General features: G+C 42.1%; 2 protein-coding genes across 5 annotated transcripts; both read right to left on the bottom strand.

The window, feature by feature from the left end:
* Window positions 1-1,517: 1,517 nt before the first annotated feature.
* LOC126389004 (uncharacterized) lies at window positions 1,518-2,936 on the bottom strand. The gene is made up of 2 exons (XM_050042422.1): window positions 2,450-2,936; window positions 1,518-2,340 (listed from the first exon to the last, which is right to left on the bottom strand). Exons 1-2 carry the CDS (start codon window positions 2,587-2,589, stop codon window positions 1,518-1,520), a joined length of 963 nt encoding a protein of 320 aa, XP_049898379.1. The 5' UTR covers window positions 2,590-2,936.
* Window positions 2,937-4,543: 1,607 nt separating this feature from the next.
* sh3tc2 (SH3 domain and tetratricopeptide repeats 2) lies at window positions 4,544-27,055 on the bottom strand. 4 transcript variants are annotated; one of them, XM_050043046.1, is made up of 23 exons: window positions 26,788-27,055; window positions 22,207-22,323; window positions 21,038-21,136; window positions 19,431-19,562; window positions 18,668-18,795; window positions 18,374-18,479; window positions 17,218-17,361; window positions 15,915-16,113; window positions 15,664-15,737; window positions 13,437-13,632; window positions 13,095-13,231; window positions 12,802-12,852; window positions 12,396-12,700; window positions 11,731-11,925; window positions 10,299-11,159; window positions 9,974-10,194; window positions 9,709-9,875; window positions 7,780-7,957; window positions 7,541-7,691; window positions 7,196-7,318; window positions 6,875-7,025; window positions 6,546-6,742; window positions 4,544-5,725 (listed from the first exon to the last, which is right to left on the bottom strand). In XM_050043046.1, exons 2-23 carry the CDS (start codon window positions 22,229-22,231, stop codon window positions 4,913-4,915), a joined length of 4,653 nt encoding a protein of 1,550 aa, XP_049899003.1. In that variant the 5' UTR covers window positions 22,232-22,323; window positions 26,788-27,055; the 3' UTR covers window positions 4,544-4,912. The 4 variants fall into 4 exon arrangements, with proteins under 4 accessions (XP_049899003.1, XP_049899002.1, XP_049899001.1 ...); XM_050043045.1 differs by lacking the exon at window positions 22,207-22,323; XM_050043044.1 differs by lacking the exons at window positions 22,207-22,323; window positions 26,788-27,055 and adding an exon at window positions 22,324-22,750.

Here is a 27,055-nt window from a genome sequence, read left to right as displayed (position 1 = left end):
TGGTCTACTTGGTAAGTTCTGTAAATATGTGTCTTTAATTAGTTTGCAGAATGGTTGTACTATGAACGTTAGCACTAGCTTAGCTCCAGTTAGCACAGCCGGCTTCCCCGCTACTCGCGCGAATGACGCGATAACGCAAATTAACAAAATGGTCAGGCGTCCAAACTCGCGCGTTACGGGCGGCGCGTTACGAGCGATTAAATCGCATTCATCGCGTTTGGTGGGAACACAGCATTAAAGCGAAGGGCTGGCCGGAAACAACTGTGAATATGACAAGAAATGGTGTGAGACCGGGTTTGGCAACAGGTCAGTAGCCTACGTGCTCTGTTCTATTAATATCTATCACCTGTAAGTTTGTCCTCAAAGACAATTTATTGTTGATATTTAGCTTCTTAACCTTCATTTAAGCAGAGAAGCGACGAGTAATAATCTGCTTCACACTCAGTTACTCAGTACGAGACAAATGGAAAATTCTGTATTGTTATACATTTATATATCATTTTCTTTTACAGGACTGTAATTTTAAAATAATTCCCTTATAATTTCCAAGAAGTTTCCTGAAAAGAATGAGGTATTTATTATTTGGAGAACAGAGACAGTGTTCAGTTGGTGGACCTCCATTAAATTATTTATTTTTTATTCTATTTCAATTTATCTTTCAGGGAAACTCCCAATTGTCCTGCAATTATGAGGGAGAATTGAAAGAAGCCATTTTGGATAATTAGCACTTTTACAAATGATACTTTCTGTGCAGGTAATACTTGAATGAAAATTTGATCTTCACTTGGAACTGAGTATCTTTGTTTTGTGGTATTATTATATTTCCTGTCTTAAAGCCTCTCAATACTTCCTCTTTACAAAAAATATGCAGTCACTGTGCACACTTCCCTTTTTGTACTTTTTAGACTCAGCATGTTTCTGGGTAATTCAATATTGCTAAATTATTATAGGTAATATTATAGGAAATGATTGAATCATAGTTTAATTAACAAGTATTCCAAATTATAACTGTGTTCATACCCATAAACACTACAGCATTTTAACAATTTGACACATGACTACAGTTATTTCATTTTTCCTATTTGAATTATTTATTATATTTAATACAGATGCATTTAATACTTTAAGACAGTTACTCAGTTTCTGTGTGGCTGGCTACACAGCAGCAGCACATAGACTGAAAGAGCCTGCAGAAGAAGCCCTGCTCTCTCCTCTCTCTGACCTCTGGGTTCGCTGAAACAATAACCACAAGTTCAGGAGGAGCGGTCAGAGGAGCCGATGAAACTGAAGGAGCAGAGGCTGGTTCTCTGGTGGGTTTTTGGCCCTCCTCCAGGCTTGGCCTTTCATTTATGTCCTCCCTGTCCTGGACATCCGTAATGTGAGGTTCAGTAGGAGATGTCTGAGGAGCTGGTGGAGGTGACACCTCAGCAGAGCTTGTCACTGGACTGGAGGTCGGCTGCTTTGTTTCAGCCTGGCTGGTGGTCGAGCCGCCCTTCACTGTAGTGATAATTACAGGTTCAGCAGGATGGGTCAGTGGAGCTGGGAGAGCAGCTGGTGAGCTTTGGGTCCTTCTCCAGGCAGGGTTCTTCAGTTTCATCCAACCTGGCCTCAGTAACAAACAGAGGTTCAGCAGGAGGTGATGGAGAGGATGAGACCACTCCAGTGGGTTTTTGGTCATTCTCAAGGCAGGGTGTGTCATCTATATCCTCCCTGGCCTCAACATCAGGAATGGATGGAGGGTCAGCAGGTGGAGTTGGAAAAGGTGGTGGAGTTGACACCACCACAGAGTTTATCTCTAGACTGGTTGTTAGCAGCTTCTCAGTCACAGCCAGGTTTAAATCCTCCTGGATTGGAGTGGTGGCAGCAGGTTCGACAGTGGGTGTCAGATGAGCCGTTGCTTTTGGGCTCTGGGGCTGAAACATCCCACTAATCTGTCCCACTGCAACTTCAACAATCTCACTCAGCAGCACTGGTGCAAAACGCTTGATCTTGTTCACCAAGACGTCATGAGAGAACGTCTGTCTGATCTTGTTCATGATAGACTGGACCATTTCATCCCTGATGGAGCGAGAGAAGATGACCTGATGTTCCACAGTGGTTAAAGCATTGGAGACTTGGTCCAGAACAGCCTTTGTAACCCCAACAGACATTTTGCTAAGTCTCTGGGAAGGCATGTTTAACAGGGGGAGAGGAGGAAGCACCCAGAAGCCCTGCAGGACTCTGGGAACGACCTCGAGGACTACCTCTTTTGGACTGAGCAGTTTGAAGCTGGGAGCCTTCCTCTGCTTCTTTCTCAGGATCCTGGCGAACTTTTTGGCCATGCTGAGGACTTTAGGTTGTCTGTAGGTTACAGTCATTAAAATGAAAATTTTAAAACCCTTCAGAGTATCACAGAGATATTAAAACCACTGCAGTGTAACTGGTAATAAATGTGTGAAATGTAACTTACTGAAAAGTAGCAGGTACGGCCTCTGGAGAGTTGAGGAGCATCTGGGCTTCAAACTCAATGTCCCTCTTTTTGTTGCTGACATTTACTGCCCACACCTGAAACAGGGAATTAGGCCTAAAGTGCAGTTTTGACATTGACATGCAGCTTTAGAGGATGAAATTAGCATATTGTAACAAACTACTGTAAGTCTTCTCAGGACTCGTGTCTTACCAGCGTCAGCAGAGATTTGGCATCGTCCTCATCAAAATCTTCCAGTTCAAACGCCCAGAGGCTTCAAACAGAAACACAGACGTTTTATTTTTCTTGTTGCTCTTTAAAGTATTAGTTATATTAGTGTGACATGAGGAGAGTTCAAGGTGTCGTGGTGGACTGTCTGTATGTGTCTCAGTAACTCACCGTTCCCTCATAGTATTTTTGCTTTCCTTCAAAAGCAAACCGATGATGTCTTCAGCCGTCACCTGAGATGGGATCTTCTGCTTCTGCTGAAGCCTCAGGAGTTCTCTCATCAGTGCAATCTAAACAACATAAAGGAAATAAGTCATCTTTAAATGTAGTAAGATAGTTTATCAAAATGAATCTATTTTGTATTAGTGTGCGCTTTGAAGGATAGTAGTCTTACCTGAGACTTGTAAGTGGATATATTCCAGCACAGCTGCAGAGCCCGATCATATATAGGTGTGTCAAACAACACCTTGTTTTTGGAAAGAAGATATATTAGTTTTAGTCACTTTTTTAAAATACATCTGAAAATATTCAAAATCTAACCCCAGTTAAGACAAACACTGTCTCTCTTACCCTGATGGGTCTGTAGATTCCTCCTTCGAGAAACTCCAATGAAATATTGTTGCTGTGTATCACAACACAGAACAAATGAAACAGGCGAAGCGACAATGTAAATTTCACAAGTGTAGAGTCGAGAAACTTGAGAGTACACACTATTGCGATGTATATATTTAATATTTAATCATCACTTCCCCATATCTCATGTAAACATATTTGCTTGGAGTGATGAGGCCAGAGTCTAGACACCAAACTCTAACTATGTTCTGCTGTTGCAATAAACGTTTAAAACATGAGTTGTCTGACTGAACTATTTATCAGAGCAACACAGCCTGATACAACTGTATGTATGATATCTAACAAATAAGCACCCAGCGAATGGTGTCCTCACGCTATGTACTTAACATAAAGTTACAAATTTAATGTGGAATTATGTTGGTTAGGTTTAGGTGAAGACACATGGGCACTGTCACATTTCGTACTTAACTAAAGGTTACGTTCTTAGTGTAATGTACTTAATGTAAAGTTATGTAGGTAAAGTTTAAGAAAGTAAAGTCACCTAGGTTAGGTTTAGAAGAAGAATAAGAATATGGTATGATGTAATTAATATAACTTAAAGTTCACTTGGTTCACATGGGACACAAACATCGGTCTCCTGGGAAGAAATCCTTTGTGTGTTTGACACATCCACCACCCTTAATGCTTATGCTGACTTTTGTAAAACCTCCTTCTTTAGTCTCATCAGCGCATTGGTCATATGATTGCAGCTCCTACAACGTGCATGTTTTCACTGGCCTTTGGTTGTCTGTAGTGGTTTTACTATTTTTGCATTTTAAAATCTTTTTGTAATTGTTCTTACCAGTTATATTCTGTTTCATTTTTGTGTACATTTTATATTGCTATATATTTGTGTCAACTGTGGTTGTTTTTTTTTTAAAGGTGCTATATAAATAAACTTGATTTGATTTTGATTTGATTTCCTGATTACATGAGTTATATACCAATTTTGGTGCATTACTTTTTGTAGGTATAGGTATAAAAAGTGCATGAGACGTGTTTTTCAAAGACTGAAAAAGCTGAGAGCCACATGTGGCCTGGGGGAGGTGAAAACTATGAAAACACTGAAACATTTGGTGTTCATTATATTGGAGAAATGTCATTTTTTAAAATGTAAAATGCAATTTTGTTTCCTGAGATCCCATCATGTGTTCTCTAATGTTGTTGTTTTTTTCTGATTTGTTTTGATTTTTTTCATTGTTGTTGTGCTTTGCACCTCAAGGCCGCCGTATTTCTCCCTGAATGAACAAAAGCACAAAAACTCTCAGCAAAGAAAATAACATTCTTTATGTTTGAGTCATATCTTCCAGAGATACAAAAACATACACTTAGAAAACATATATTACAAGCACAATGCACTGTAATAACCACAGAACATATTATACAAAAGGCACATGCTTCAATGTCAGTAAATCTCTGAAAACTTAACAGTATTGACATCATCTGTCCTACAATAAGTGCCACGTGGCTGGAACGTTGGAGTCAGTTTGCTGGTCAAGACACATGTGACCAGACAGAGGAAATGTCAGTGAAGAACATAAAGTGCCAATAGGAGACTATGTGTAGACTGTGTTCACTGTGTGTGTCACCAGTTTCACATGTATCTCTCTCTGTGTTGTTGCTATGCTAACAATCTCGGTTAATATCAGACTGATTGTCCTCATCACTGACATCCTTTTGAAAAGGATCTGCATGAGTTCCTTTAGTGGGGGTGTTTTGTTCATCCTGAATATCAGAATCTGTGTTGTGGCTGTCTCTGTGTCTTGTGATGTCACTTATGTGTATTTGACTGGGCATGCTGTGGTCAGTATCAAAGTCTGTCCCATCTGTTTGATTCTGATAAGTTTGTAAAGTATCAGTGGAGCTGCTGGAGTCTGAGATCTGCTCCTTGGCTGTATCAAAGGACTCAGTAAGAATACTGTCACTGTAGGACTGACTGGCGATGGTTTGTGTGTCGAAGGCATCCACAAAAGGGCCATCTGCATCGAGATTATTGCTGTGATCTTTCCCATTAGTATCTCCAGTGTCAGTGTCTGCATGTCTGTCCTCTTTGTCTTCACTGATAAAAGAAGTTCTTGGAAATGAGTTGTCATCACGTTTTTTATTTTCAGGTGTAGATGTGAAAACGCCGTTTCTCTTAACCAAACTTTCTGTACGTTCCATATCAGCACCGGAGTCCTCTTCCTTCTTTTGGCCCGGCTCTGTGTCTGCATCCGCCATGTTTTCCTCTCCAACAGCAGCGCCTTCCTCCTCAGCCAGAATTCTCTTCAGACTCTGGGCTCTGTCTCTATAAACTTGGCACAGTTGAGGATCGGGCATGTGGTTGCCGTGGATCTCGGCCAGCTTCATGTACACCACGTACAGAGCCTCGGGGTTACTTTGGTCCTCCAGCGCCGCTGCCAGAGCCAACTGGAAGTAGCCCACCGCATCAAAAGAATCCTGGGGAGAGTGCACAGAGCAGAGGGTCAGAGCAGGTCTCATCTAAATTAAACACATCATCTTCACATCTGAAGGTTTGATTCAGAGCCAGTTACTGTGAAAAGGCCAACAGGAGACAATTACCATCACTCTGCTGAGATCAAAAATTCATTCTTTCTAGGACAAGGGGAAAATCTGCAAAAATTAAAAATGCCAACCACCTGCCCTTGTATCAAATCAAGGTTAGGAATTGTGCAATTATCCTTTGATTATTGATCAAAGCCCACATATTGAACAATATGTGAATTTATCAAACAAAAGTACCTTTGAAAGAAGTACAAAAGTCTTTCTACATTGTAAAAATGTAGGTGTTTCTTTATTGTTTTTAACTGATAAAGAGGAATAGATTTTAGAAAATTTAGAAAATCTATTTTTTTTAATTATTTAAATGTCTTTTTTGTATCTGGAGAGTTTGATTTAAAAAATGCATTTTACATCTGATCATTATTGAACATGTAAGTCAGTTTAACTGTGTCAGGGAGTATTTTTTTTTAGTTTAATTTTTGAATTTCATCTTTAATAGTGCATCAACATGGAAGGGATGACAGGAAACAAGGGCAGAGAGCTCAGGCCACAAGTATGCCCTGTCACAAAACATTAATAACTACGATTAATACAATGTTGTTGATTTCCATGTATTAGGAGACCTGTCAATTAATTTGTAAATGAAAGCAGGTTTAAATCTTGTGTTTTTTTGTGATTGTGTCTTTTATGATGAAGATTCAGCAGAATGTTTATTTCAAAAACACGCTTATGTCTATATTCTGTTTCAGCTTTGTACCTTCAGTTTGTGTAGAGTGAGATTGCCCAGTCTGCAGTACACCTTGGTGTAGTACCGGGCCTCCATGGGGTCCTGCAGGACAGGCGGGCAGAGGGACAGGGACTTGAGGTAGTAGTTTTCTGCCATCTCATACTGCTGCAGGTTGTAGTAGACTGTAGCCAGCCGGTGGTAGGCTGTCCTCTCATTCACTTGCACACCTAAGGAAAAGCAACAACAGTCTATGTTAACAAAGTACTACATCTGGTTTACTACAGTTACTGCAGCTGACTGGACAAGTTAACTAACAATAGGCACAGATTCTACTCCAGAGCAATGCCTGCACTCAGTACCTGTTTTGCTGGCGATCTGAACAGCCAGTGTTGCGTACTGCAGAGCCTCCTCCTGCTCTCCCTGGGTCATTAACAGCTCTGTCAGTTTAGTCAACAAACGGAACTCTGAGTGGACGTCCCCGATGCTCCGTGCGAACGGCAGACTGCCATCCTGAAATCAAACATGAACAGTTTTGTTAAATGAGATCAGTGGTGCTAAGAATCTAAAAATAATTTCATGATTATAAAATAAAAATTAAAAAATGGAAAATACTGCATCATGACATTGTAGCTTTAAGGCTGACAAAATACACCATATGTTTTTATTTTGCGTCGTCTTACCCTGTAGAAAGGCAGTGAAGCCATCCTGTTCCTGTGGCCTTTAAAGTAGACGTCTCCTGCCTCCTCGTAGATGCTCATGGCAAAGTGATGGTCATTCATCCTCAGGGCTGTCTTCACTGCTGCCTGTTTATCAGAATATACTGTCAATCAATAATGGTCGCTTATCTAACATTAGGATGTGAAACCAAGCTTTATGTATTGTAATGATTTTCAGGGAAGTGATTTTAGGGAAGTTATTGTTGATGATAAAATGAAACAAAAACACTGGCAGCATAAAGCCGTCCCTGCATACAATGAATGCCACTCCACCTTACACACTGTCATATATCCCCTCCTCCTCCTCACCTGCAGGTACATGTCAGCTAACTCGTCCTCCTGGATGAGGTAGTAGATGCGTCCCACCTGCAGCCACGTCTCTGACTCTTCTTCTCTCTTGCCCAAATCAATAGAAATCCTCAGGCTCTGCTTGGTGTAGTCCAGAGATTTACGAGATGATCTGCAATCCAGAGTTGAGACTGTTTTGCTCAAAAACCAAAAGATGGACAGAGAGTAACAGTGAGGAGGAGGGACAGGCACAAACTCACTTTTCAGTGTTGAGTGAGAGGTAGAGGCTGCTGAGGATTTCCAGATACTCTCCCTCCAGTCTCTTGTCCTTCAGCTCTCTGGATACTGACACACAGTGCTCATAGTAAACGATGCTCTGGCCGTACAGTAACATGTCATCATACAGTCGACTCAGCACCTTGGCCACCACCATCTGACCTATGAGCAAAATAAAACAGATATGTAACTGACACTTGACACAGTGATGCAAATGGTGACACCGGATGAAAACTATATTAAGTCTGACCTTCACTGTACATTGGTATGGCTGACAATATTAGTCAACTTTAGCTTATCACAGATGCATTGGTATCAGCGTATGAGAAAGAAATACATTTTTTTCAAATGTAAACATCAGTAAACATCAAGATAAAACATGGAGGTGATGGGCACCGGTTACAATCCTGACCACATGGACAAGCAAGATCGTCTATCTCTGCGTTCATGTCTACATCAGAGGCACTGTGGCAAGTGTGAAGGAATCAAACACCCAGCTGCATGGATCTTTCCACTGAACTAGTGTCGTGCTAACCATTGTGCAAGCTTTGAAAAAAAATCTCTGTGCTTGCATTAGTTTCAAACAGGCTTTCAGGAACTGTAATATCCTGTGTGTCACTGAAACTTGGCTAAATCCTGGACAGCGCCATTCAACAAAGTGACTCTTTTCCTATATGCCGATCTTACAGAGCGGAAGGCTCGGGCGAGAGAAGGGGAAGAAGTGTGTGCTTCATTGTGACTAAAGACAAGTGTGATGGTAGGAAAGTGAGGCGCTGTTCCGTCGCTGCTCGCCTTGCTCCATGAGGGGAATAAACACTGTGGATCACTGCTTACGCCATTCAGGAGGCATAATGAATATGTGCCCATTTTGTTGAGGTCAAGATATGTTAAATTATGACCCCTGCTCCCAGTGACACAATAGATGAAACCAGCCTGAGTCTGGAGCTCATTGAGGACACCACTGTTTATGTCACTGATGACATCAATGCAGTCAGTGAGTCTGTGCTGAATTTAATTTGAAACAATAGAGGCAACTGTACCCAAAACGACAGTTAACTCATTCCAGGATCAGAAACCACTGATTACCAAAACCATTTGGAGACATGGACAATTATAAAGCAGCAGCCTATAACATAAGAAGAGGCAGAAAATACTAAATTGCAGTGAACATGTTGAAGGAGCTGACAGGATTGTGTTTCACCAGAGTTACACCTTGTATGATTTCACGTGAAAAAAAGAGACTGATTTATGATTTTTTTATGAAATAACAGTAGAAAATTATATATTTGAGATCGTTAGAAACAATTTTCAACTGTCAAATATCCCACTCAGCTTATATCATCACATCTCTAATGTGTTGATGTTAAAAAATGAAAATACGCGAAAATATTCCTCTTTGATTCTTGTTTTTAAATCTTAAATATCAGTCTCAATAATACAGTAATGGTCATAATCTTATTTAATAAGTGTAAAATACTTTATGCACACACATTTAAAGGAATACCAGTAGTTCAACATTTTGGAAAATGTATTTATTTGTTTTCTCTCCATGAGTATGATGAAAAGATTGGTACCACTGTCATGTATTCCTTGTTTCTGTATGACCAATTGCCAGTTAGCATAGCTTTGCAAAGTGACTGGAAACCAGGGGACCAACTTGTGGTTTTGCAGGTTAATTAGTGAGCTTCCATTAAGGTGCTTATAGGGAGATGTTTTTTTACTTTCTGAGAGAGCCAGGCTAGCTGTTTCCTCCTGTTTTCAGTCTTCGACCTAAGCTAAGCTAACTGGCTGCAAGTGGTAAGCGAGAGGTATCAATCTTTATCATCTTCTAGCTATTGGCAAGAAAGGTAAGAAGGGTAGGAACGTTTTCCAATATCTCAAACTCTTGCTTTAATGTGTTAACTTAAACTCACTGTGTAAGTTTCTGGCATGTAGTGCGATTAGCAGCCCCATTTCATAACACGCCCTGCTGTCCTGACTCTTCCTCCTGTCTTTGTAGCTCCGCCCCAGCCAAAGGTAGGTCTGAACGTGCTCCTCATCCGTGGGGCTTTCCCACAGCTCCAGAAAAAGACGTAGGGATCTGGAAATACACCATCACCATAAAAAACTTTGTAAACTTTTTCTGTATGTGTTGAGTTACCTGTGGGAAATTTTTTACGGACAAGACAGATATCTGACCTGACCAGGAAGCGTTCTGCCACTGTAGATGCCCCAACATCCAAAGCCAGGCAGCCCAAGTTGGCCAGTGCAAGGGCCTGGTTCCTTTGGTTTCCACTTTCCCTGGAAATCAGCAGGGCAGAGTGGAGATGCCAGCCTGCCTCTGGGATTCGACCCTGCCGCCTCAAACACAAAGCCAAGAGGTTGTGGATCACTCCTCGCTGCGTGGGACTGTCTGTGCCCTGGAGACAGAACACTTTGTGTTCATACAGAGAAAGGGCTAAAGCCCACATTTAAGACCAAGTGCTTCTACAAAAGCTGGTGTGAAATGTGTTGATTGTTGTACCTGGAGTGATGTGAGCAGTGGCTGTAGGACATTCTGGGCCCTCTCAGCCTGGCCTGTCAACACCAGCAGCCACCCGAGCAACACAGAGGCCTCAAAGCTCTCCTCCTCATTGATGTGGCCCCCGGTCTCCACAGCTTGTTGAGCACAGCGCACAGCCTTATCTAGAGCATCATACTGCTGGTAGACAGTGGCCAAGCCCTGACACAGGTCCCTCTGTGTCTTCATGTCCTCCCCTTGCTCAGCTATAATCAGGGCCTGCTGAAGGTAGATCACAATCTGGGCAGGGAGCAGGGAGGTTCCTTCCCTCCAGCATGGGTTCAGGCGAACAGAGTTCCTGATAAACAACTCAATCCTCTGGAAAGCATCGTGGAGGGAGTGGTCTTGTCTTGAGTCCAGGCTCAGAGAGGCCAGGGCTAAGTAAGGCATGTATTTACGATGATATAGCCAGCTCAAGAGCCAGTTAAGGTCCAAAGGAGCTATGGGAACCCCATTGGTGGCAGAGAAAGTCACAGCAAGAAACTGGAGTCGCTCAACGAAGGGAAGGGCGTCATCAGTCTTCCTGAGAGACAGGAAGAGGCTGGACACAAGGTAGCAGACACGAGCCTCCAGGTGTTTGTCCCCCATCACCACCGATCTCCTCAGGAGCAGCTGCAGCAGCTCAAGCTCATCGGTGGAGGTGAAGGTGTGGCAGGGGAGACAGAGGAGCAGGGCACTCGCCTTCTCCAGAGTCTGCGGCAGTTTGTCGGTCATACGCTGCTTCAGGTAGACGGCAGTGAGGTTTGTGAAAAGAGCGATGAGGAGCGGCGTGTCAGAGAAACTGTCCACACGAACACTAAGAGCCTCCTCGTAGTACACACGGGCCTGAGGAGAGGAGAAAACACGAATATATAAATTATAATGTTCTGTATTTGTGGTCTCTTGTGACTCACTTGCTTTAAATGTCTCTTTAACATGGGGGCCGACGAGGGCAAACACACAACAACGGCCAAAAACATTTCCATCAAGAGCGACGTGTGGCAGAAAGCCAAAACAAACACATTAACGCGCTGCAAAAACAGAGACAATGCAAAGTCAAAAACACAAAAACACCCTGAAAGCAAATGCAACATAAAAACCCTGCATATCCAGACAATACAACGTAAGCTCTCCAGGTTGCCAGGGGAAGTGCTTATTGGAATAGCTTGATTTTTGAGAGGCCTGGAGAGCTAGTACAGACAGGATATGCAGCATTTTTACTTTACATCTCTTCATTTGAAGCAGGGTTTATGCTGTATTTATTTGGAATTTCATGTGTTTTTGAATTGGCATCATTTCTCAAGCTGCTGCATGTTTCTCTTAATTTTGGTCTGCCTTTATTGGCCACTGTACTGATGCATAAAGCATATTAACATATCCACAACACATATATTGATGCTGGGACTTAAGCACAAACCTGGGAGAACTTCAGCTTTCTGGCACAGAGTCTCCCCAGGAGGAAGCATGCCCGTCGATGTGCCCAGTGCAGGCCCATCCTCTTGGCGCACTCCCTGACACTCTCCAGGTGCCCCGATAGCTCGTCCTCAGTCTTACCGCTGAAGGTCACCCACAGGAAGGAATACTGCAGGTCGTACAGTGGCAGGAAGTCCTCCTGGAAGACATGAGCAGAAGAATTAAAGACACTCTTGGCAGGCTGTATTTACTGGTAAAAAGATTTTTGTTTTTTTGTTTGAGCAAAGGACTTTTTTGATGGCAAAGCTTGGGGAACAGGTGTTAATGTGTACACGGGTACATTAATGATTTACTGACTTCTGACTAATTTTCCTGCGTCATCGTGCAATTAAATAATCATGCAAGGTAAGGCAGGGCGGCAGTTTACTTTCTGTTTTCGCCTTTGCCATCAATTTTAGATTGTTTTATAGGCCTGAAAATATGCACCTACATTTGTTGACATCTTACGATATCAATTGTCATAAAGAATAAACAACTGCTTTCATTAGCTGCCATAGATGTAAACAAGAGACACACAAGAAGAAAAAATAAACCCTACAATCTGTTGCTTTGCTCTTGTGATTGCCTCTGTTATAAGTAACTCAGTGAATAAGCTGTGACTCCATGGACCTGGAAGTGTTCGTGGTTCAGCAGGGTTAGTGTCGGGTCACTGAACTCTGAGTCCTCCCCCTCCCAGCTGTTCTCCTCCAAGAAGAGAGGTGGGTCTTCCTGGAACTCATCCATCTCTCTGAATGTGTCATCCAGAGTAAAGGACAGGCGCTCTCCCTCGCGTGGTAGAGGATTGTGGGACTGATAGAGGGACAGACGAGGGGAGGAATGAGAGAGAGAGGCGCGAGGAGAGGAGTGATACGGCGGCGTTCCTCCACTTTTCTCTGACATGACGCTCTGACGAGCACTTGCAGGAATCTTAAGTTCTGGGAAGAAGACGGATAAATAAACACATTTAAGTTTTCAAGCTGTTTTAGTGCATTAAGCTTTAAGCAGCTGATTTCCTCCAGTAAATAAATTGCATTACCATGTTTTGGCCGATTCCTGATGTACATGAAGTCAGTCTCGTCCAGTCTGTCTGAAAACACACAAGGTAAATCAATTTAAGCAGCACTTTTCCAACTGAGGATAAAAATGGAAACTTTTTTTTTCTTCCTCAGAATGAATCACTAACAGTACGACTCTTTGGGAAACAAACAGGAGCTGCACATCAAACCAAACATGACCTATATTTCAGTCATGGCTCTTGGCACAACCTCTCCCTTTCCCCTATCCGACAAAAAGTACAGTAAATCTTGATCACCCTGGTTGTTCTTTTACCTAGCCTGTACACAGAGCTGATGTCAGTCGAGAAGAGTCTTTCCAGCAGGCTGCTGTCACTTGGCTCAGAGCTACACGGGTTAACTTGAGCAAGGCTGGCCCTCTCCTCCTCAGTCAGAAAGACCAACCGTGCGTCTCTGTGTGAGGGAAACAAAGGCAGCATTATCAAAGCTGCTGTGTCCCCACCCCCCTGTCAAGGCGTCCAGACTGTGGACACACTAAATAGAAATTCATAAAAGATCAGTACAAGACTGTAAACAAGAGGGTTTAAGATAAAGTGCTCTCAGTTTCAGACCAGAAACTTCAAGCCTACAATAAACTACAATAAACTGAACTTCTTACAGGGGTTCGGTGTCCAGTGGCTTGACGTGGGCCTTGTGTACAAAACCAGTGTGACCTGTGGAAGTGTGTGTTCCAATGAACACACCCAGGCCTCGGACTAGAAGACCCTGGATCTCCACAATGTCACCTTGACTCAGCTGAAGCTCATCTGGGCCAACTGGACTGTAGTCGACTACTGCTACACAGGAACCTGTCACTGAGGTATTTTAAAGAGGAGAGCAGGAAAAGGACAAGAAGAAGACAGGTTTTTTAGATCAGTGTGTAAGAACATTGTTTGATTTATGAATATGATGATACAATATATCTTTCTACTTGTATATGTATTTTTACATCCTGCAAAAGTATTGACGGGATAGAGATCAATAAAGTTTAAATGCTTTTCACAAGTGCATACAGGTTGGAGCTACTATGCTATTACTATTGATCCATCGTTGCTTTGCCTGACTGTGTATTCCCGTAACTAGAAAGTGGAAAAGTTTGATATCATTCTCTGTAAAACTGCTGACTTCATCAACATTTTAATGTAGTTAAATTACATCATACATTCAGACTGGTCACAATATATTTCCTGACTTTTGTGAGAAGTTTTGTACTTAAATGGACAGTTTACCCCAAAATCATACATATCTTCCTCTTACCTGTAGTGCTATTTAGTAGTCTAGATTGTTTTGGTGTGAGTTGCTGAGTGCTGGAGATATTGGCCATTAAGATGTCTGCCTTCTCCCTAATATAATGGAACTAGATGGCACTCAGCTTGTGGTGCTCAAAGTGCCAAAAAATACATTTGACAATCCCAACAGCTCTTTCCAGAAATCATGACCTGGTTACTGAAGAAAATCTACAGACCTTGTTGTCAGCAGTTACATGCAGGAACTACTTTCTTTCTACCGAACAACACCTGCCAGCTGTATCACTGAGTAGAAGGAAGTGTGCATTTACCATAGGCTGTATAATAAAGATGGATGGCATGACAACTCCCTTAAAGTAAAGCCAAAACACCTCAATCACCCCCTAGTGGCTGGCTGCGGTACAAGTCATAAACCCTGTCCCCAGTTGGTGAATGGGACATGGACAAAACTAAAAGATCAAAGTACACGTCAACTAATTCTTGTGCCAATGATGGTTTCTGTCAGTGAGGTGGTTCTTATCATGCTGATGTATGTTCAAGTGTTCATTTGTCTAATACATTTGGTTTTAACTGTAAAATAGGGGCGTGGCATCATGATTGACAGCTGTATGTGCCAATCGGTGAGCTTGTGATCAGTGGCACAGTAAATGGCCCTGCTTGCTGCTAGTGATTGGTCGTCACCAGCACAAGATGGCAGTGGCTGTATTGCTTTATTAGTCATTTGCATCTACTGTTGGATTACAGGGTCATTGTTCGTCACAGAGATGAAAATGGCACGGTTGCTGGATGTAATTCAGTAGGAAGAAAATCGTTCCTACATGAAACTGTTCACAGAAAGGTCTTTAGTTTGCTGTTGAGTATTTCAAATGCATTTGTTTTGGCACTTTAAGTGCCACAAGCCAAGTGCCATCTAGTTCCATTATATCAGCAAGATACGTCTACAGCCATTATCTCCAACACTCTGCAATTCACACCAAAACAATCTAGAATTCAAACGGCACGACAGGTAAGAGGAAAAATATGGATTTTTGATTTTGGGATGAAACTTCCCTTTAAGCTGACCTCAGCATTGAACACATGTAGTGTACCACTGCATGCAGAGGCATCAAAGGCATCTCAATCACTACTACAACCACCCCAGGAGAAACTGTGGCCAGTAGTTGTGAAGACAACATTAACATTTTATTTCCTTTTAAAGTTGAACAAATAGCAGACACTGAGCGACATTAGCATTGATTTGGAATCATGTTTGTGTCCACCTGATAAATTTAAGTCTCTCAGTTTAGCTCTGTATTGGTCTCCAAAACCCCTTGAGTGAAATAAATGCTGCTCTAAGTGCTCCACTATGTTCACCAGCTTGTCGCTGTGTCTGTCTGCAGTTTGGTGCTGAGCAGGTCATATATGGTAAGTTTTTCATTCTTTTTCATCGAAAACAACTACGTCTGAAAACAACACTATGAAAGCTGCTTTCAGCCAGTTCACCTCAACTTCCCATCACATCAGTGGAGGAGTTAAAATTATCTGTACCTGAGTGCAACACACTGTTTGAATATACTGTGTTTTATGTTTGAACACGTGTTGTATGCAGAAGGTTTTTACCAATTGAATGTTCGAATGGTTCCTTTTCTGCTGGTGAGCATCCAGCATTGCCCGGGTACTTCCTCAGGAACCACCTGACCAAACAGGAAGTAGAGTTTAACATATGTGCACAAGTCCACCATCTGCAGTGCTGCTGTTCATTCAGCCAAAGGTTTTGACAAGAGAACATGTTAGTCACTCTGTTGCTGCTTACAGAGTAAATCAAGGAATTTGTAGCAGAAGTGGCTCATTTGAGGAACACAGTGACTCACTGATAGAAGGGGTAAGGCAGCGGTTGCATGGCGTTGAGTGGAACCAGGCCGTGGTTTCCTGTGGAGAGCATGGTGCCCTCCCACATGTCCTGCCCTGTGTCCCTCACCATCAGCAAGTCATTCTTTTTGAACGACAGCTGCTCTTCGTCGTCCTCATCCTGCTCGCTTCTTGTGAATAGCGCCTTGGCAAAGAAGGATCCTGCAGAGAGACAGGTTTATGAGCAGACTGACTCAACCTCTGCAAATGAGCATGTATGAATCCAGACATGCAAAGTGTTTTCAGCCGGTGTTGATAAAAGTCACCACACTTAAGTTCAAGATCAGCAAAAGTGCTACAGCTAGTGTGCCCTCATTCAGTCACAGGCAAATGATGGATGTTTTCTATCCGCCGCCTATTACGTTAATGTAATTCTCATCACTATTTGCCAGCACTGCAGTTTTATTATACGTTTCCGTGAAGCGTTTTGCCTAGGGGAAATATTCAGGAGAAAGTAGTGATGTTTGTGTAGACCAGCCCGAGGAAATCAATATACATTCTTCTAGGGAAGTAGTGTAATGGTTGTGCTTTAGCAGAACACTTATTTTATAATGCAAAAAAACACCAGAGCAAATTGCTAAAATTCATTGATGTCAACTTTTACTTGATTTCCTCATGCAATACAAAAAAGGGAAGCTGTGACCATAAATAGAAAGGGGATCATAATTCTGATTTTTAATTAGAAGTCTATACTTTAGACAAAATTCAAGTTACTTCTGACAAAGAATACTCCAAACATTTTGAGAGATTTGACAATGCAGAAACCCAAATTTAAATGTGAGAACATAGCAGTCGAGGTACACAACTTTTCACTCTCTCAACCTCTTTGTTAATGATAAAACTGCTTATAAAATGCTCACTGAGCAGTACAAGTACAACTAACTCTTGGCATAACTGTACACAGTGAGGCACATAAGCTCTTCGAAGGACAATAGGGCTATAATTTGTCCAAAGTCATATGTGGCAGTCACATTTCGTGTTAATTGGGGTCAGTGAAAATGAATTCAAAGTAATGGGATCAAATGGCAGCTGCAATAAATTACTGTATAATTAGAGTGACAAGATTGAAAAACTTCTGACAATAAATACTTCAAATATTCCGAGAGTTTTCACAGGGAAGAAAATCTCATTTAAATTTTGAGACTGTGAGAACATAGTAGTCATGGTATACAGCTTTTCACTCTCCCGACCTCTGTATTAATAATTAAATTGCTTATAAATGGCTGGCTGAGTTCCCATAAAATGATAGAGCTCAATATTACTGACCCTCCTGGAGTAACAGTCCCAGGTAGAGGGTGGCCAGATGTTCTTCGTCCACAGTTACACTGATCTGTAGGTCACTGAGCAGCTCTGGGTCCAGCCAGAAGGACTGATCACACAGGAAGTTCTCCAAGCAGCGAGCCACAAAACCTGCAACCCAGAACAAATATTAGTAATACTCTATATGCTTATATCACTGCATATCTCAACAACAATATCTACTATGGTAAAGCAAAGAGCTATTCATGTGATTGTAATGCACCTGAAAACTGGGCAACATAGTGTTTAGACCTTCATCAGGTAAAGCCCACTTCACATGATGAAGGTTAAGCGGGCTTTACGGAAACATATTTCTCAATAAAGTTTATTGCAGTTAAAGGACAGTGAGCAGGAATTCTATCATCTCTTGCCTGCGGACATTTCCTTTTTACGTGCCTGGCTACAAGAAATTGAAGGGGTGCATGAGCCTTCACACTCAACATCAAGTATTCTTAGTTTTGAAAAATCACCCTCAGGTGGTATTTTCATAGAGTTAAACACTCAAATAACTCCAGTGAGCTACTTCAGGATGGCGTGAGTGTGGTTTGTTCACATTTGAGAGTCAGTGGCAACATGACCACACAACCCAACAGCTGTCATCACATTCTCAAATTTCTAAATTCTGACTGGCGCCAAAAGTACTTCACCTTTTTCCAACCTAATTCGAAACCAGTGTTAAGCACAGAAATACCATTTACTATTTAAAACACTTCCACATAAACAGTCTCAGACATGAGTGGGTAGCGCACCTTTGTTGGTTATGTGGAAGTGTTTTAAATAGTAACATTTCTGCAAAAATGCATGTGTGTGGGAAGTACCTAGCATACTGGATAAAGGAGTGTTAGATTGTGTTGCATGAATTGTGTGAGAGTTTGTAAATGGAAGTTCTGATGTACTTGTGCTGCTGTTAAACACAGTCGCCATTGTTTTCATTTTATCAAGAATGTTTTGTGTTTTTTGGATTCTTCGTTCACTTTGGAGACATGCAAGAAAAACAAAGGTTTCTTTACAAATTCAATGTAACACAGGGTGAGTAATTGATATACAAAGGGTCATTTGAGGGGTGAAGTTCTCCTTTAACTGTGCTCATGTAAGACCTGATTGAGTGGCTGTAGTTTCTTACCTAATGCTAGGTAAGTTGAAAACTTCCATATTTCCTCCACAGTCTTAAATGTGAGCACAAAGCTATCCTTCTCAGCGTGGACACAAACCAGACGTGCAGACAAGTCCTGCAGAAACAAAGTGTCATATTTCAACAGTTAAACATCCATCCATTTCTGTTAAGTGCACAATACATATACAGTTTGATATATCATATTTCATAATGCACCTTAGACTGTGTAATGATCTGAGAAGGTCTGACTAGTACAGTAATGCCTATGTAATGTGTGCATCGTCAGGTTTGACTGTCACTCACTTTAAAGAGCTGGATGACGTCTTGGCTGTTGCTCTCCACCACTCGGAGTCGGGTGCGCAGCGCCTCCTGTAGGGCTCGGTCAGGAGCCACACAGGAGCGCCTCCGCCCAGTGAACAGCAGCACAATTTCTAGGCAAAAGATGAGAACACTGTGATTAATCACTCTTTGATTTGTTTCTTCCAGTGGAATAATATGGAATTTAAACAAATCCAATGCAAATAGGCTTAGAAGAAAAATTGGTTTTGAGAACGGAGCAGAGGACTCATCCATTGTCTGCCAGAATTAACCACGAAAGGAAAAACTAATAATGTATCTATAATCCTTCTGCTAATTCATCACATTTGTTGTATTTTTCTGTCTCTCGTCACTGAGTAAAAGGGAAAACATCTTGAGAGAGACAAAACTTTCAAGAGTTCATTAAAGATTTTCTACAAGGCCTCATATTTCAGCGAGATGCTCTGTGAGCACAACGTTTGTCCCCAGAGGAATAACAAAGCTATTAGGCCTCTTACTGGACACTCAATGTGGCCATTTAAATCCATTTGAGAGGAAGAACTTGGGGAATGTGATGGATGGAGCTAAAATGCTGAGTGAGTAAAACATTAGTGGATAGGGAAATGCGCCTCATCAGTATGCATAAATATAATGCATGGAGAATTCTTCTGCATAAATAAAAAAAAAACAACAAGTTTAACTAATGTAAAAGCTTCTTTTTCAGTGGAAACATACAAGTCAGCTTTGGTAAAAGCATCATTTAATGTACCTGAGGAGAATTTCTCTCCCAGTGAGACAGTGCTTCCTCTGAGGAAGGCTTCCTTCTTTTTCCAGTAGCTGTCAGGCTCCACCCCTCCTTCACCTGACTCCACCACTGGACCATCCTCCTCCTCACCTGCACCTGGTACAAGAAACAAAAAGTCAGGAAAAAAGCTGCTGGATCAAGCTCAAACTGTCATCTTTTCCAACTCAACGCCAAAAGGAGAGCATACATGATTTTTCCTTAATGCACCCAAAGTTAGAAAACAGTCCAAGCCAGTTTATCCTCAACAGCATATTATATTTGGGGGGTTATGTGTGATAAAGACAGGTGTGTAGTATGTAGAAACAATTTTATCAAAAAGGTCATCACAAGGGCTGTTTAAAGTAAGCTGTAATTACAATGCAAGTCCCAGACTGATGGAAATTTAACTGAAATTGTTACCAGATGACACAAGATGGCAATCACTGTTTTGCCATTGAGGAAAACAGCTGTGGTCAGTGTGTAGCCAATCCTGTACCGGTTGAACTTATGAATTGAACAGTGGTTTGTGATGGGTTTTTTTTGTCTAATGTACCTCAAAAGCCCTGACAGAACAACTCAAATATTCCTTCATTGACACCATCCTTCGTGTAGTCCAAAATGCGTTCAGTTTATTTCATTTATACTGGATATTATTTAACACTAGTGGGTGCCTACCCCAGCTGAGATTGGGCGAGAGGCGGGGTGCACCCTGGACAGGTTGCCAGACACACGGCTAACACATAGAGACAGACAACCATTCACACTCACATTCACACCTACGGGCAATTTAGAGTCACCAATTCATCTACTTGCATGCCTTTGGACTGTGGGAGGAAGCTGGAGTACCCGAAGAAAACCTACACTGACACGGGTGAACATGCAAACTGCGCACTAGAGGGGCTCCCCCACCCTGGGTTCAGACCAGGAACCCAGAAGGAAAAAGAAGGGCTCCCCCACCCTGGGGTATTTAAGGTTCAGTCAAACATAAAAGTTTTGAACCTGGATTTAAAGATGGTCAAAGTTGGCGCAGTCTAATATCCTCTAGAAGTGGTGCACAGTAATGCTGCCTCTCCATGTTTGGTCTGCAATCTTGGGACAGTTGAAGCCTGATGACTTGAGGAGCCGAGAGGTTTTGTATAGTAAAAGACAGTCAGAGATGTATTTTTGTCATAAGTGATGCAATTTAGGTTGATCTGGTAAAGTCAGAATTCCCACTACAGTACCTGGAGGCACTGAAGCCAGAGATTTCAGCCATTTAGCCAATGCTTTAAGCTCTCAATTTTAACTATTTTTCCATTGAATTTTAGTAAGTAAGTAAGTTAGTTTTATCTGAACACATTAACAAGATCTTAATAGTTTCAGAACCTATAAATATCAGCCACATGGATATATCTAGCAGCTGGGTATTGCAGTATAGTGCTGACGGGCTTCCCCTGGTTTGTTCCATTGTGCAGGGAGGATGTCTCAAACACTTCCTCAGTTTGTGACCACACACACAGGAGTACAGCTCAATAGGGCCTCAACTAAAAGAGTCGTCTATAATAATATCTAAATCTAAACTAAGCTTGATAAAGATGTTTGGTGCACAATACCTTGAGTCATGATGTCATTTCCTGGGAAGTGCTCATTTGCTCCCCCAAGAGTATACGGTGGTTCCCTCCAAAGAGCATCCAGCTCAGCAGGAGAGATGTCTGGAGAAAGAGGAACAAATCAGTTTATGAACCTGGATGTGAAGAAAACACGTTTGGTTCCCTTTATACTTCCTTCTAATCATTTACGGTAATCATCAAATAGTTTTTATAGTGTTCTTGCTAAGTGTTAGATGAAAAAATTGATACCACGCTCATGTTTGTACGGGAATTATGTAGCTGGAGCCAGAGGTTGGTTAGCTTAGCTTAGCATAAAGACTAGAAACGGGGAGACAGCTAGCCTGACTGACTAAAAGTAAAATCTTAGTCTACCAGCAGCACCTCTTAAGCTCATTAATTCACACGTTACACCATGAAGTGTAAAAATTACAGTTCGCCATCTTATAGGGGTTATGCACCAGACTATTTCTTGGCAGAGACTGCTCCTGGCCAAGCAATAGTCCGGTAAATAAGACCCCTGTAACAGCGACTGTAATTTTTATAGTTCCGTTATTGTACGGATTAAACATACAAGATATGAAATGTCATTTAGTTGGCTTTAGAGGTGCCTGTTTTGATTGTCTTCAGCAGTTTATACTGGAAATACTGCAGACATCTAACCACACAAGCCATTGGTTAGTGCGAGGAGTTATCAGGGTTGGAGGGGGGGGGGGTACGATGACGTTGAACATACACAGGCCCGGCACAGACACACAGCTGCGCTGACATCAGAACAACCTCCAGGCTCAAACAGCTGCCCTGCCCCTGACTCCTCCACTTCTATGTCAGCACGGTCACATGTTTTCAGACATACAGTCAGGCACCGTTAAAAACGAAAAAAGAACATACTGTTAACCAAGGGGTAACAAAAAACTCTCTCCTTCAGTTTCCACATGCTTTGTCAGTGCACAAACACAGCAGAACAGTATTATCTTGATGCAAAGCGTTCACAACAAGACAATGGGGCGCACAACTTAGCAACACAATGCAACATGACATTAGGCCGAGGAGGACAACAGCCCATTCTTTTCCATCCTACAACACACAGCGTAGTTAGCACCAACAGGACTGCTTGAGTCAACACAAGCAAAGTCATGCTGCTACGGTACAGGAACACACCATGCCCTTTTTACCTTCTTGGCTAAGTGTGTTACCCATGTTGTGTATACACCTATGCTCCTGTCTATCTGAGTGTAGCAGTCCGTCTCATGACGGTACAGTAGTAGCGCAGAGAGCGGGCTGGGACAGACCTGTGAAGGATGAGAGGCAGACTTTGATGAACGGTCCACAGCAGCAGGAGTTGAGCAGCGGTCTGCAGCAACAAGACGCCATCTGGCCCAGGAGCCGGCAGCTCCCAGAGATCAATGCCATCCCATCAGTTCCCCCCAGCCTCTTTAACAACAACCTACTCTCTTCCTCTCTGTTGGACAAGCCCTGTTTCCCTTCCTATTCCTGTATTGCCTTTCCTGTCCCCTTCACCCTGCCTTTACACCGCTTACTGTTTACTGGATGTGTCTCCTCTGTCCCACTGCAACTCTTATCTCTTCTTCTCCTCTATCTGTCTGGGTCTGCTTCTCTTTGTAATCCCTCTGTCTCTTGCTGTCTTCATCTCCCTCCTCCCACCAGCCTCCCTCTCTCTCTCTTCAGTAGCTGCCCAGTCAGTGAATGCACAAAGCACTCTCTGCAATTGGTATGAGTGTGTGTGGTGTGTATGTGTGTGGGGGGCAGGCCTCAGTTAGTTTCCCTGTGTGTTCACTTATGTGTGCCAGTGAAAATATGCACAGAATGTGTGTCACAAAGACAAAGTGTGTGTCTTTTGTGTGTGTTGCTTGGAGAATGTAGTGCTGAGGCACTGTAAGGCAATGCCACACGGGGACAGGCTGCAAGGTCACAGCGAGGGGGGATGAGCGTTGCCCGGTGGCATAGATCGAGGATCACTTTATCCACATCCCACACTTCAACACAACTCTACCCTCTGCTGTTAGATGGGTAACGGACAGATGATATGACATGAACACACCAGGACAGCATCACCCTGCACTGTAAGGTCACCATGAAGATGAGGATGGAGATCCAAGGTGGAGACTGGATGATGAGGGAGTTTTGGTTGTTTAAGGCTTCACTGTGATGTAAAGAGGGATGTGTGCACAACAAAACATGCTGTAATGGAAAGCCCGAATCATTGACCTCATGTGACCCTTTACCATCTGACAAGGAAGTAGCCTGTAGTGCAGAGGGTGAAATTCTTAAACTGTTGATGTTCTCCACAGCACACAGTGTGTAGACAAGCAGGGGCCTCTAGTTAGATGGAGGTACACTGGTGTAATGGGTCAGTAATGCTCTGGCACAATGGGCTCACTCAGGGGGTAATGAAATGCCCCGATAGTGCCAGATTTTTAAAGCTGTGTCTGGCATGGTGTGTCTCATCTGGGTGTGTCATGATGGCATGTATAACAACAACCTGTAGCAGGGCAGCAGCAAAACAAATCCCCACCTCCTTATTCATAGAGGCTCTCAATAGGAAGCACAGCATGAGTTGAAAGAAAAATAATTCTGCAATATAATTTCTTTCAACTCCATTAGAAAAAAAAGTCAAGGTGTGGAAGGAGTTAAGAAAAAAAAAAAAAAAAAAGAACGTCAGAATTTGACAGAAGAATCCAGATTTCGAAGAGGTTATTGATGCTGGGATGTAAATACAAACCATGTCTGTTTTGTTTGTATAACTGAACATATTCCAAAGTATGTGATGTTTATGTGTATGGATGAGGATGGTATGTGTAAACGTGTATGTGATGTATATGCGCTTATGTGTAGATATATCTTTATATGTGTCCATAGATATGGGTATGTTTGTATGTATATGCATATTAAGCACTTTGAAGTAACAATAACACTTACAATTACAACACTATATATTTTTCTGAAATTCTTTTTTGCTGTATTTTTAAATGATTTATGTATATTTGTTTTTTTCCCTCAACTGTTCAAATTAGTTGCTCTTTTTCCTTACATGTTGGTATTGTTACTTTATTGTTGCTACTTTATGAGTGTGTGTGTGTGTGTGTGTGTGTATGTATCTCTTGAACCGTAGCTCAGAGATAAAGTGTCCACCGATTGAAAGATCAGCGGCTCACTCCCCGGCTCCTTCAGTCTGCACATTGAAGTATCCTTGGGCAAGACACTAAACCCCACATTGCTTCCAATGACTGCTCCATCAGTGTGTTAGTGTGTGTGAATGCTCAATGAGTAGCAGCAGAAGCAGCTTGTACGGTACCCTCACCCATCAGTGTGTGAATGTGTATGTGCATGGGTGAATGTGACATGTAGTGTAAAAGTGCTTTGAGTGGTCGGAAGAGTAGAAAAGCGCTATACAAGTGCAGTCCATTTACTTGTGTAACTTTAAAAAAAATACAAGCTGATATCAGTAGAATCTAATAATTCTAATGATATTGTAGCTAAAAGACAGATTATGTTACTCTATAATAGGATAAAGAAAAAGATACTGCAACACAGTGCCTTTAATGTGGAAATGTTTTATAAAAATGTCATGAAATAGAATAGGCTAATACAATATAAGCCAAATTATTAAAAACTTGATTTACATTCTGAGCCTGTATAATTTTGCTTGAAATAATCGACTAAGGGAATACATTTGTTTTGAAATATTACAGCACTTTTTAATGCTGTTTCCCGCACCCATAATGCTTGCATCTAACAAGCTGAACCAGTGTCCTATATGGTGTATTTTGAACAAAACTGAATTACTCTTGATGTATGAGAGAACAATTTCAAGCTTTATTAATTTACATGTAAAAGGAAATAAAATTAGCATAAATACGCCACTCTAGAAACAAACTCCTGTAGATCTGAAAGTAGAGGAGACCCTTTTTTATTGGGATGATGTCAGACTGAAGCTGTATGCTCAGATAAATGTAACCTTAAGGGGTTCAGATGTATCTGTTTTGTGTGGAGGCTGCAGTGAACTAACACTATACTGATCTGAAGAGTCCTTAAAGGGACACTAGTGATTTAGCACTGTGCTTTCATGAAGATGGGGGCTTGTGAAAATATGATTAAAGAAAGATTAGTCAAAACTGAAGAAGAGGAGGTTGGGATTTGTATAACTACATTTCCCACAATGCAACTTGCTAGTATATTTCTGCCTCATAAATTCCCAGCTCTTTCAAACATAATGATAATTACACACACACAACAGGATGATGATTTGATTGGAACAACCCTCTGTTACATTACAGAGGGTGAGATGCTCTGTGCATAATGCTGTCTGTGACTTCTGTCAGCTGCCATGGCTTGTTAATCTGTGATTGTGGGAAACAAATGCATAAAGTTCCTTCCTCCTTTGCGCCCTGATCGTTCCACTGCTTGAACACGCTGGAGACAAAGAGGCTGATATCTTTGTCCGAGACCAGTCTCTTCATCTTGTTTATGTGGCGGCTGACTGGTCATGATCGAATCTGTGTGTGTGTGTGTGTGTGTGTGTGTGTATCTTGTGAGGCAGAAAGCCGTAAACAGGCCGTAGTCGTGTCAGGGCATATCCTGACACTCTTAAGACTCCCCTGCTTGTTTCTCATAGTGCAACAGATTCTGTCTAATCTAATAAACACAGACTGCTCAAGGCTGATATGTGCGGTCACATGCTTGGCCCTTTGTTTGCTCCGAATGCTGCACAAGAGGCATTGGTTGTCTCCAGTGACATCCACTTTCAAACATACAGAGATTGTCAGTGAAAACAATGTGTTGCTAGTGGTGCTGTATACAATAAGCCTGAATCACATCTTAGCTGAACACCTGTTGATCTAGTTAATGTTTCCTGTCAGAAGGAGGGTCAAAACCTCCCTCCTCTGAATGACTGCACGCCCTGCACAGCACTACTACAGCCTCATATAATCAGCACACATATGATTAAAGGAATGTTGACCCACAAGCACAGTGTGTATCACCTGTAATGACAGGGACTGACGAGTCCAATGACCACATACCATAAACAACCTTGCAGTTTCCACACAGTTTGAAACCACAGCAAAAGCCTGGGCTGCAATTGTGACACTCGGCAGTCCATGACAATAGCATTCAGCCTAATAAGAAACATATGGTGTCAGCAGTGTCTGTCTGGCTGTGTTCACATGCATGCCGAGCAAGGTTTGATTGAGGTGTTCGGGACTGCGTATGTGTACAACCGGGGTTTGTAGATTCGGAAAATGTGGTACAGGAGTTAGCGGAGAGTAATATGAGACAGGGGGTTAGGGACTCTAAGTTTAGACTAACCCCCTGTTAGCTCACTTGCAGGCATGCCTGTGTGTCTAGGACAGAGCTCCCCGCAGGGAGATTCCCACACTGTTGCATAGCGGCATTTGTACAGATACTGAAACAAACTTTGTGGAAGTATATTCACCAAGCTTTGTGGACAATCTAACATTCCTTTATTTCACTTTTTTGCAGTTTTTCTGCCCTTTAGAAGACTTAAGGAGCATTTACATTCATTATCAAAGCACTAGTGAACAAACTAAGGACCTGCAATCACTACATGACAGCTTTTATGTCCATCCTATACTCTGACTAGGAGAAACTTTATGGTGTGACTAAGTACAAAGTGCAGCAGTGTTAATCCTGCTAAATAGGACAATGTTTATGATACAGTAAGACATAAAGAGCAGTCAGACATTATTAATGTAGGAAAAAAAAACAGCTCTTACCTCTGTGTTGCTGCCAGCGCTCTCCTCTCAATTCATTCCTCATGTGCGTAGCGTGTGTGTGTGTATCTATGTGCTCTGTGAATGTGTGTGTGTGTGTGGTTTCACCATTTAACCGGTGAATTGCATCTCATGACAGCTGCTGGAGCTGCTGTCATTCTCCGATGTCGGCCCTAAACCACAGGAGAGTAGAAACAGAAAAAGAAAGCAATACCTTAGTGTGTAAGTCAGTGAGAATGTGTGTGTGTGCCTTTGAGCGCTACAGAGGCTA

Source organism: Epinephelus moara, chromosome 4, assembly GCF_006386435.1.
Source record: "Epinephelus moara isolate mb chromosome 4, YSFRI_EMoa_1.0, whole genome shotgun sequence".
Lineage (NCBI taxonomy): Eukaryota > Metazoa > Chordata > Actinopteri > Perciformes > Serranidae > Epinephelus > Epinephelus moara.
Note: the sequence above shows the minus strand (reverse complement) of the source record. Positions and strands in the feature narration are given on the sequence as shown.